This window comes from Thermobia domestica, chromosome 6 (genome assembly GCF_964235325.1).
Source record: "Thermobia domestica chromosome 6, izTheDome1.hap1.1, whole genome shotgun sequence".
Classification (NCBI taxonomy): Eukaryota; Metazoa; Arthropoda; class Insecta; order Zygentoma; family Lepismatidae; genus Thermobia; species Thermobia domestica.
In genome coordinates this window covers 152,932,170-152,945,105 of record NC_137459.1, presented here as the reverse complement: position 1 = coordinate 152,945,105, position 12,936 = coordinate 152,932,170, and the positions used below count along the sequence as shown (strand labels likewise).

The 12,936-nt window shown below is 36.2% G+C and overlaps 1 protein-coding gene across 1 annotated transcript in view; it reads right to left on the bottom strand.

Moving 5' to 3' along the window:
* The window catches only part of LOC145687726 (uncharacterized), a 40,043-nt gene extending 36,208 nt beyond the window's left edge, over positions 1 to 3,835 (bottom strand). Inside the window, exon 1 of the mRNA XM_081761180.1 lies at positions 3,753 to 3,835. Within this exon, the coding sequence (XP_081617306.1) occupies positions 3,753 to 3,801 (49 nt within the window). The 5' untranslated portion in view covers positions 3,802 to 3,835. The remainder of the gene's footprint in view (positions 1 to 3,752) is intronic.
* Between the last annotated feature and the right edge of the window lie 9,101 nt (positions 3,836 to 12,936).

Genomic DNA, 12,936 nt, shown 5'->3' with positions numbered 1-12,936 from the left:
GAGTCAACTTACATCAGTTATGTAAAATACTGTCATAGGCCATTTTGTTCATTGTTTTGTAGTGTAACCGCGAGCTATATGATTGTTAGTGTGAACGTCTGATTTTGTTGTGCTGTAATATATGATAACTGAGTTTTAACCTCCGCTCTAGAAGTGACCACTTCAGGATAGTTGTGCATTGTGTTTTGCAATTGTAAAATGTCTCGCACCCAAAAAATGAGAAGTTGTTCGTCTACAGTCATATTATATGTAAGAATAAAATTATATTGCAGAGTGTGTGAAGAATCTGCAACTTCACGAATTAGGAACAGTTCGTCATCAGGTATTCTAATAGTGCCGATGTTGTCATCAAAACATAATGCAGCCCTTGTAGGATCGCTTTTCTCCGGAGTTTTGCTTTTTGCATTATCACGTGCTTTTTGCATTAGCTATAGGTGCTACGCTTCAAACTTCTAACCCATTCTCTGAATAAGAAACTACTCAGCGTCTCATTTCAATATCGGTACCTGAACAAGAAACTTCAGTTGCATTTGTATATAAGTCTGCTAATATCTTATCGTCTGTCGGGAATCAATTTCTTCATCGTTTATTGATTTACCAAAAATGTTCCCCCTCTTCCATCAATAGTGACGTGTATTGTTAGTGAACTGTTAGTCTACCACGTGCAATGATCAAAACACACTAACAATAAACAAAACTTTACATACAAACAGTGGCAAAGCCAGGATTTCTATTCGGGGGGGGGTCCGTGTCCTACTCCGGAAAACTTTTTTGTCAATGTGGAGACTGAAAGCGCAAATTTAGATTTTATTCTAGCAACTTTTTAAAATTTTGGTTCTTGGGAGTTCATATCCCGGGAAACCCCTTGGATACGCAACTGCATACAATGGAAAAATTAATACAGTTTGATAGACAAAAGCAACTATTATGCTTCTGACAATGAACTTATATAAGTGAATAAATAAAGAAAAGCTGCTACTAAAATAAGCAAAATTGCAAATAATTAAATCAAACTAAATAATAATAACATAAAGTTGCAATATGTTGTATCTGACTTCATTGGGACAGTTAGAACATTATCAGAACGTTCACTCCGCTACGAGCCACACTCTCGATCTATTCTGAATCTATCCTCATATTTCTTCATTAAGGCTCGAGTTTAATGGACCCACTCGGTACCCAATGCTATAAATTTTAAAAACTATCACTTAACTCACGGAAATGAAAAAAAAAACCAACTTAAATAACATAATACAAGAACACAACCAGGGAAATGTCATAGAATCTCAATACTTACTAAGATTTAGTAATTATTAAAGAAAGTATGCGTACGAGTGCAATGGACCCACCTGGTACTCCTAGGCAGTGGCGGCGATTGGACGTTAAAAGTGTGGAGGCAAGACATGATCTGAATATTTGTATGTCAATGTTACTTTTCCTGGTTGCTTGTAACACTTTGTTAGACTAAAGGCTGTAAAACTATTAGGATACTATCTTTTTCAGTTAAAATACCGTATATCTTGTTTCATATTTTGTTACGTAAATTGACAAGAGCAACACAAGACACTAACTCTTTGTACTCTTATACAACGAAGGTGTAAGAAGAGATTTGATTCCTTGCTCATGAAATCAAAAAATCATAAAATCATGCATCTTAAAATTCTGTCTGGAAAATTGTGTGATCAGATTAGGGACCTATTTAATAACAAATTTGCAAAACAAATAAATAGAAAGGATAATATTAATCAAATAATCATAGTAATGGATAATAAGGCTTGTTCTGCAAAAGTTATATTGAAACTGGAAATTAATGAACAACTTATATTTTTAATTCCACGTATGCTATTATATGTATTATTACTCTTAGAAAGACAGTGAATACTACAAGCATTGCTACGACATTCAAAGAAATACTTTTGCAGCTTCCCGAAACATGTTCGTTGCCATTAGATACAGTTTTCATTTTCTTGGAATACATCAAAACTCAACAATACTTAGAGTCACTCCACATTCCAGTTATACAAAATAATCCTAAAACCTAGAATTATGTTGAATTTTCTAAATTTAATTGTATAACAAAACTGTATATGTACACCCCTAAACTCGTATATTACACTGCAAAATTATATATTCCTTACTGAGCTCCTTCGTGGCTAAGCGGTTAACGTACGCACCTTTGACGTGGGAGACCTGGGTTCAATTCCCGGAGGGAGCTCACGTGGTTCGGACTCTACGTTAATCATTAAATTCACGTCTCATATAGCTTCGCTGCTGAACAGGATGTTAAACTGAAAAAAAATCAAATCAAAATATTCCTTACTATAAGAAAGAAGAAAAGAACTGTAAATTTTTCAAGAAAAGAACTGTTTTAGGAACTGTCAATTTTAAGAAAAGAACTGTCAATTTTTCAAGAAAAGAACTGTTTTAGGAACTGTCAATTTTTGTGCAATTAAAGAATAACTTGTGAAGGACTTCTTTTCTTGCGAAATGATATCTCAATTAGATCCAGAGCGGCTGACTAACATATCGAGCCCTTGTAAGATGAAATGAAAGTACGCTCGAATTGTCTCGCTCCAATAGCTTATTTTTGGGCCATTTTTAGTGGCATTTTTAAAACGCAATTTCTGTAGTTTTCTTAACTTCACGGAAAGATAACCAATACGCACTCATGGAACGGCAAATATTTTATGGCACCATTTGTATTCTATGAACCAATAATACATACAAAACTTTATATTTCCAAATGAAACTATATACATTAATGGGTCATTTCAAAAAAGTGGAGGGGCAACTGCCCTCTTTGCCCCCCTAATGACGGCTTATAACACTTGACACATGTTCATTAGAACGTTTTATTTTCATTTGATATAAAGAATTACCCAGCAAATTTTGGCATTTGAATTTTTTGACACCCTGTATTTACGATAGGAAATGAAGTTATGCAATGTGCACAAATAATTGCTGTTTTACATGCAGTAGTATTTGCATTAAGGTGCGTGTAATTATTATTATTTAAAACTATATAAATTTTAAAATAACGCTGGCACATGAATTCACATCCATATATGAAAATATCATAGGTGATATGGTAATGTTCTTAAGTCGTAATTAAATTGTACGTAATTACAGATGTACATGAAAAGTCAGAGTGTTATAGCTGACGGTGATGAACAGAAGAGGAAGAAAAGAACACATTTCTTTCAACTTGCCTAAGGGGTTTTAAAAGTGACATGACAATTGTGCAGCAAGAATAGCAGGATCTTTCAAGTGAAAAAAATTTGTTCTTTAGTCGTCAAAAGAGAGGGGATGGGATAGATGATTTGAGTACGAAACTACATTTATACATATAAACTAGTTCTCTCTTTGGTCAACCCTAGCACACTGATAAGCATCAAATATTTTCTGGGCGCTAAGTACACGATATTATATGTGGGAGCTAAATCTACGGGCGCTAAGTGCACTCCACGCAGGGATCACGCGCATTAGCTACTGAGCCATAGAGGGGCACGGAAATAATCAGTTTTTTAATAAACTGTTAACAACCGTATTTTAAATTGATAACATCATGAATATCGGTAAACGTATAATAATATGCAACATACTTAACTAGTGCAAATTGTCAATATCTACATAAAATTTACTTCAGTTTCTATTATCACGAAGTACTCAAATAATAATTTTATTTTGGGATTAATAGATACTTAATTAAGATTTTAAGAATAAGCAAGTATCATAACGAAAAGTTACTTTACCTTGATGTGTTTTCCCGTTTACAGTAAATGTAACTGCGTCCATCACCATGGTCAAACTCCTTCTTACGAAACCGTCGAAGCTGGAATTAAGTCTGAAATGAAGAGAACTAAATGAAGTATTGTACTTTGTATCTCGGATTTGATTAAACATATTTTTTTTTTCAAATTGGGAAGTATTTACCTAGGCATAACAACTAGTATGTTTCTCTTTCTATTATGTTCTTTTTTGCCACTACATTAAACGTTATCCTGTAATCTATTAGTTCTATTATAATGCACATTAGAGTAAATTTCAAGTTATATATATATATATATATATATATATATATATATATATATATATATATATATATATAATTTGTCAGATATAAAGACGGAAGCTTTAGATAAGGATAACGGAAAAAACTTAGCAATCGGAAGATGCTTATGTAAACGATGAAATTTATCTGAATTGAAACCAAACATACTCCATGAGTAAATAAGTAAGTTAAAAGGCTTGAAATTTACTATCAGAGGTCTTACATTCCGTGGTGGCTTTACCACGAGGCGAGAATAAGCTCCCGCCTAGTCTCGCTAATCTCTAGGGAGAGCCCAACCACTGGTAAAATAGACTGAAAATAATCATTGAAAAATTGTGATTGTTTGAACTTAATGATTTATTTGGTTTTATCCTGGTTCACCGTCAACAATTTTGCGCTCATATCAGGTACACTGTTACGTCATCTCTTATAGAATGTAAGCGGTGACTTCTATAATTTACCCTCTTGCCAAAGAAAGAGAGAAAAATAATAACAATGAAATCCATGGGGTATTCAATCTTTTTTTATAGGGGTGTTCTATTTTTGCTTTGTCTAGGGATGAAAAGTACTTTAAAACGTTCGTGCTTATATTACAGTACGAAAAGTTACGAAAAAAATATAATATGTATATCTATAGTAATTGAAATAATTTAGCGTTTTGTTATATGTAATGTATCCAGTCACATCTAAAACACACACTATAAGTCTACAGCAATCTTTTTTCATGAGAAATAAAATATCTATGTAAATATACTTTTCCAAGAATATAGGATAATATTCTGACTTACGAATTCTTCTATTGGAAATCATAAACATTTGAAACTGCCCCACAGCCATAGTTTAGATATTGTTCAGATACTGTGGTATAGCTCAGTAATTCAGGTGTTTAGAAATAAATTTTGAAATACTGAACATTTATAATACGTGTTCATTTTCAATAGCGCCTTACAAACGAGAGTGACATTTACTAAAATAATAGAAATAAAATTTCTTGACAAGAGAAACGTTACTTCATGATGGTTAAAATATTTAACACTTAATGTCACACTCATAAATGCTTTGCAATGAATTTTCTTCCAGCTGTAGTAGTTCAATTTACGTATTTATTTTTCATCAATACTTTTGCATAACGAGTTAATGAACTTTATCTCCTACACATCAACTTTATACGATCAAACTATAAATTTCATGACATTGATATAATTAGAAAAATATCAGATAGATTGTTTATCTGTGTTATATATTTTTCTAATCAGTTCCGGTATTTTTAAAAGAAGATTGTTAGTGTTTTATTATCTCTCTATCTCTTTTTGTGCGTAACTGAAAGAGGTAAATCTTTCTGAAATGAAATCTTTCAACTTAACGTTAGGCTAAGGAAGACGGGTGATTGAAGCAAGTGAATGATGATGGAAGAATAAGTAGAATGAGATTGTGGAAGAAAATGTGAGTACCTCGAGAGTACCCACGGACACGGTGTTCTCCATCACAAACTTACTTTGCCCGGATCGAACCAGGGATCCTATACACCAGAGATAAGCGCTCTCCCACTGAGCCCAGAAATCAGAAGTTTCCAACAATTAACTATTAATGATTCAAGATGTTATTATTCAAAATATTAATTTACATCTTAATCCCAGTAGTTTCCTTGAGTTAATTCACGTTTGAAAAGTTATATATGGGAATGAGAGAGCCGCTTAGCATACGCTGTAACCCAGTAATAACTATTAAGAATTTTGTAGAGTTAAATTTAAAATTAAATAGTTATTAATACTGTTTAAAATTCTTTCGAAGTAATCTTCTAGTACTCATACAAAACTAAATAATCCACGGTACTCAAGAATCTGTGGGCAATAGAAGAAAGAAATGAGAGAGAAATTTAAATAAGAGGAAAGTGAATATTATATATATTCATTTAGAAATGGAGCCAAGTTATGGCATCTATCTCAACTTCTTAGAAGCCAATTTAATGGAATTTCAAATATTTTAGTAAGAGAATAGAAAGAAAATATAAGATAATGATAGTGAAGAAAGAAGGAAGAGATTCGTTACGAAAATACACAATTGTTAACTATTGATAGACATAGATACATTAACTATTAAACAAAGAGAGAATTGTTAACTATTAATCCTAGGCATTATCTATCATTTCACATTGTACGCACTAGAAGCAAAAGAATTTCACACTGGTTTCATTGCTTGAACAATTACCTCTTATGTATCACTCAACAACCAGAAATAGCTCGGCACTGTTGAAAGAACAAATTCAGAGGCAAACTGAGATGCATGTATACTCTGAACATCAGTATTTATACTATTTCATTCAATTGTTATAGTTTTTTAATGAATTAGTAATCATTAGACAATACTTATGTCAACAAGACAATACGGGTTAAATTGATCGTAGGTGATGTCATTGTCTTGTATATCAAGTTCCGAAATTGAGGTGATGATAAAGATAAGAGTAAAGCAAACCAAATTGTTTGGAAGATGTGTGTACTGATAAGCTGATTCCATGAGCGTTACAGACAATATGTTAGATATAATTAAGAAAATTACTCATGAAATCTGTAATATTACATCAATCATTAAACTATGACGACAGTTGTTAGTTAATTTTATTCAAGAATAACAAAATAAACTCTGATAGACTGAAGAAAACTTACATTCTGTTCGCGTGTATAATTTTCTACAAACAATCCATTGTTAATCTTACAATGCCCTTCGAAAATTCTATAGAGTAATCGAATAGATGAATTAAAGTAGTGTTAATACTCTCGCGTAGTTTGAGTAGTTATTAACTACAAACAGAAAATGCTGATGAGAAAATTTTGTGTATGATATATCATTGACTTGTAAGAAAGCAAAATAATATTGTAAAGTGAAATGAAATGAAATATTTAGTTTTACGTCCGATGTAAGCTAAAAGAGACATATAGTCGGTGAAAGTGAGATATTATATGAAATGATTTTTTGAATGAAAATATGGAGAAGAAGAACACCGGGTAAACCCGCGGATATAATGTTGTCTAATACAAACTTGCATTTTTTTAAATTTAGCGTTCCATAATTATGATGAGATAGATGATGATGATGGAATTTTGAAAGTGATGGAAACGGGAGAATCCCGAGGAAACTGACGCACACGGTATTTGTCCACCACAAAGTTTACTTGTCGCGAACTCAGTTCAAACCAGGGAACACACGAACAAGAGGTGAACGCTCTACCACTAAGCCAACGAAGGCCCAATTACTCGCTCGTAGTGAAATCAATCCAAGAACCCTCCGAACAAGAAGAAAGCCCTGTACACTTAAACACCACTTCCCCTATTCATATTGAAACTATGTATTGCATATAGTGCAGTCCGTAAGTGCAATAATTTGTATGGATCGTGCATTTCCGGTTACCAGCACGAAATTTGGTCAGAGTGTTTAACGTGACATGTAAATGAGAAAAAAAAGCGGGGAGGCAGCTTCTCAATATGTTTCGTGTGACTCTGGGCTCCATCTTGAAAAATGGCCTACCTTTCACAAGTTCCCCAAATTTTGTCCGATTTACACCGTATTTCGGCTCAAATTCACAGGCAAAACGACTATAGAAGACTGTGAACGGCTAGACAATAAGGGCAATAGCTATAATTTCTTGAGGGGCACAGGTTTTCTGGGGGGCAGTTATTTTGTTTACACCAAAAATAAGACTATTGTGTTACTTGAAGTATATATCAAGTCAATATCTCTGGGAAGGGGGCTCACGACAGGCCCGTATCCACGGGGGTCATGTGGGGCCACCCCTAAATTTCTACTGCCCCCTAAAGTTTTCACGGTAGGCTTCAAGAGCAGATATTACAGTTAATATAAAAACACTCCATCGAGAGGGAAACTCCACTACCTCTGTACGTTGGATTGCTGGTGCACGCACACACAGAACAGAGGGAGTTAGTTGAAACATTACATAATTTTAGGTTTGTCTGTGTCGTACAACAGTGCCCAAGAAATAGAAGCGATATTAACCAACAAGATTTGCATTATGTTTTCTGAAGGAGATGACGTTGTTTACCCACCTACTCTTCAAGAGAATCTCTTCACCACAAGAGCAATTCACAACATTTACTACTATAGCCCTTCCTCTAATAAGTCATCACAATCGTTTCACGGGAAGGAAATTTCAATAATTCAACACCCCACGCAACCAACTATGAATAAAGCTTCCATCAAGCTGTGTCAAGAAGACTTTACGAACAAAGTGTCTACATCGCTTCCATCGTCTTATTTGGAACTTACTCCAACTCCTGTATGTCGAAGTGACATCGCAGTAGCTACCGTTTGTTACGGTATAGACCTTCCACCAGTGCAGCCACTGCCAACCATTGAAGAATGGCTCTTTCAAACTAACAATACTGCAAACGACTTGTCGTGGTCAGCTTACAATTCGAGATTAACTGAACAGAACGCTATTTATGTGAAGAACCTTTCAGCAGTGTTACCTCTCCTGCCCCAAAATATAAATTCACCTGCTACAATACGAGAGTTTATGGACATTATTATACGGACTACTAAGAAATTAAATCCTTTGCAAGCTCCTGTCATTACTGCTGATCAGCCTGTGTACGCCATTGCTAAACAAATACAATGAAAATATCCAGAGTGTTATGGTGAGGATAAGGTTATATTAATGCTAGGTGGATTACACATCGAAACGTCGTTCGAATTTGTCACAGACACATGGTTAACTGGTAGCGGATGGACTGATGTACTTTTTCAAGCTGGAGTAACAACGCCCGGTCGAGCTGATGCGCTCTTTACAGCATCTCACGTAAAACGTGCCAGGTATGACCATGAAATCACAATTGCTGCGCTACACGCCCTACTGTAAGAGACCTACGAGTCTTCCAATCATGAAGCTTCCGAAACTAGTAATGTGGATATCCCAGCAGAGGCCGCACTCAGCTCAATTCCATTACTGAGTTACAGTTATGAAGCTAGAAGCACTGTTGTTACTGTTTGTGAAAAGTGTGCGTGATGGTAATTTCATGCTTTATGTAGAAGTACTCCAGTCCATGTGTTCTTGGTACATAGCTATGGACCACGCACACTACGGGCGATGGTTACCAGTCTTTCTTTATACTTTGAAGCAACTTCCAGTTCGTCATCCTGATGTATTTAAGGAATTCCCTAAGGGACATTTCACCAGTAGGAAATCTTACCGGCACTTTTCACGCATGTCGGACGACCAGCTTCACGAACAGAACAACAAACTGATAAAAAAAATGGTTCTCTATGGGGAGCTCCCGATAACCCATTTACTCTTTGGAAGAAAATAGTCAGTTGTCCCGAAATCGCTCGTTTCTGGCTGAGTATGAAGGCAGCTACTCTGCTGAGTTGCACTATCGAGATCACACCACGAGGACACGGATGCATTCCAAAGCAAGTACAGGACAAATGTGAAGAACCTAATTAATGTACTTCGTGATACTGGCAATCCTTTTTAAGAAGAGCATCTGTCTACAGTTGGGTTCACCAGACGTATAGCACCAGAAGATTCGTGCCAGTCTGTCCACATCGCAGCTACCACAGGAACCAAAATGTATGAGGACTTCGTTTATAATAGTCTAATGACATGCAAGCAGTCCATACACGACGTTTTAAAGAAAGTTAATATGCAGCTTTTAAACTGTAGCTCGTTGAAAGTTCGTGGCAAAGATAAGATGAAACTTGCTAGTGCACACAAAGATTCCAACCTGTTCTGCAACATGTTCATAGCATGTCAGGAAAGGGAGGGAGAAATCATAGAATTCTTTTCTGATGAGAACACAACTTATCCTCCATCAATATCTGAATTTTGAGATCTCAGACTTCCTACCTCTAAATCAGATATTTTGAAATGTTTTGAAATATTTGATGGATGTACAAGTACTATCATCCCGCATTCCTCTTGTCTAGTCGTCGATGGAGCAATGCTGATACACCATCTGCAACCAGAAGCAGCGGAAACATTTGCAGAATATGCTGCAGTTGTGAATAACTGGGTTTCTTTCACACTTCGAAACACTAAACGTTTAGACGTGGTCTTTGACCGCTACATTGAAAAGAGCTTGAAAACACAGACGCGTCAGAAGCATGGGCAGGGCGACCGCTTTGTTACCAAGCCAACGGGACCGCTTCCAAAAAAAAAAAAAAAAATCCAGAAGTTCCTTGCAAACGATGACAACAAGGAAAGGCTATTTCATTACCTAGCCGAAACAATAACTGCAGCTGATATTTCAGAATGAGAAATATTCTGCACAAGAGGAAATCAAGTCTTATCCTCTTCCTCAGACTTATATATTACTGGCATTTCTCCCTCATCCCACATAGAAGCTGATGGAAGAATCCTTCTGCACGTCCGTCATGCCGCCGAGAAGGAACACAAAAATTTTACAGTTCGTACAGTTAACTCCGATGTTGTTGTTATCGCTCTCTTTGCGTTTCTGCATCTGTCACCCACTCTGGAGAAACTATGGATTGATTTTGGGTCCGCAAAAATGCGACGTTTCATTCCTATACACAACATGTGCACGAACTTATCTTCTGGAACGATAGATTTGCTGCCGTTTTTTCACAGTTTTATGGACTGTGACACAGTGTCAGCCTTCCTTGGCGTTGGCAAGACAAGTGCATGAAATACGTGGATGGCGTTTAGAAAAATGGATACAGCTTTCCCGGAACTGTCAGTCGTTCATTCTCAAGATGTTGTAAGCTACCAATCTCCCATGGTAATCCAGCGATTTGTGACGCTCATGTACGACAGATCAAGTACTTGCGAGGAAGTCAACGAAACCAGGCGTATTCTATTCAGCAAGAAAAATCGCACAATAGACAGAATACCTCCAACCAAAGACGTATTGAATCTCCATACAAGAAGAGCAACTCTTCAGTGCAAGATCTGACGACAGTGCCTCGAAAAGGATGTGCAAGATGTTGAACCCCTGAACTGGGTCAGGAAGGAAACAGATGACGGACTCGGTTACCAACCTGTGTGGACTACGTTGAGGAGTATGTCTGATAACAGTCGACAACTAGTGACATGCCATTGCATACTGCGCTGTACTGGGAAATGTATTAAGAGCGGCCTCGTCTGTACGTTGCTTTACGAATGTGAAGGACAATGCTCACAGTGTGAAAGTGTGTATGAGTTGTGTAGATATGTAACATTGTAGCAAACGTATTAAAGTTGTAGAATGATAAATTGTATTAGTTTGTACTTGATATACAATACCTCTACAATAAAAACTCACAGTGTGATCGGGTGACCGGGGAGGCCATTCATGCATTTAACCCTTATGGGACCTTGCCTTTCTAGGTAAATTTTAGAGTTTCAGTCAAACAGCTATTGGAATGAGACTATTTATCGTAGGATCATGATTCATACCTCGTTTCTTTGTAATAAAGCTGTGTTTCCAACTGAACTAGTCGAATTACCTTATTTTGTACCTAAGGCGTTAAATTCCCGCCCAAAGTGGGAATAACGGAAATTACAAAAAAAATGGCACCAATATCTTCTCTCGAACATGAAAATGGTACGTGACACGAACATGCAAGTGGTACCAAAAAAAATGCTTTATAGTGAATAGAATGAGGTATGAAGAATGGTCCCCTCAAAATTAGTGTAGATGCTCTAGCCGATTAATCAATTTCCCCCAACAATACATTGTCAGTCAATTGTTTTTCAATGAGCATAAAGGCCATTCTTCGTAGGAACATGAATCGTACCTCGTTGATTTTAGAATGCATCAACCTTTCGAGTGGAACTACTTGCATGTGGGTATCATGTGCCTGTGGACGGAAAATTATATCCAAAGGGAAATTTTGTCAGAAAAAATGACTCTTTTTCAAGTTTGGCTTCCTCTCCCCCTGAACGCTTGGATCTCAAAATCGCCTAAAACATACTACATGGTGTATGTAATATCTATGGAAAATATCAATCTCATATCTTGAAAACTAAGGGCGGTAAAGAAAATTCCCCCACGTGGAAAGCATAACCCGAATTACTTTAAGGGAAAAAAAATCCCTGACACGTCCCTTTTTATCCGATGCTCATAATTCACAAACGATTTCGTGTCAAATTAGGGTAGCTTTCAAATGATATCACTCATATGACCCTATCATGTCCCTAAGGGGTAAATCTCGAAAAACGGAATTTTTTCCTGAAAAAGTCTCATTTTTTTTAAATTTGGACGCGATTTTCTCGCTTCTGATACACAATAGGGAAATTGTAATAATATAGTTGGAAAGAGTGCTTCATTACGAACAAACGAGGTACAACCATGATCCTGGAATAAATAGAAACGTGTCAAAAAATTCCCAAAAAGCTCTAAAATTTACCCAATTTTTCTTCTTCAATGTTCGTGACGTCACCACCCGTAGGCATCGCACGCGTGACTGGAAAATGCACATGAAACACGTTCTTTGATGCTTCCATGCCTGAATAAATGCAAAAAAACTCGGTGTGAAAAGCTTAACTAGAGACTTATAAGGCAAATTCCAAAGGTCGACGCTATGGTACAGATCTGTTCCATCGGTCCCCCAAAGGGTTAAATGACTAAAATCGAAAATTTTTTGGTATTAACTGTTTGTTATTCTGTTTGACAGCAGACTGGAGAAGAAGAAAAGTGTTTTCTAAAGCTTTCATGTAAATATTTAGATTGAGTTGCTAGAAGTTAGCCATTTTCCAATATGGCATCCAGTGTCGACCTTAATGATCCTACGAACTGTCTCCCGATAATTTTCCAACCTTGATGGGACATGTAACAAAATGACAAACTTTCATGCTGTTAACCGGAAATGCAGGATACTTACGCTAACATACCACACTAATAGTAAGAACAATGTATATACGCAAATTTTTACAG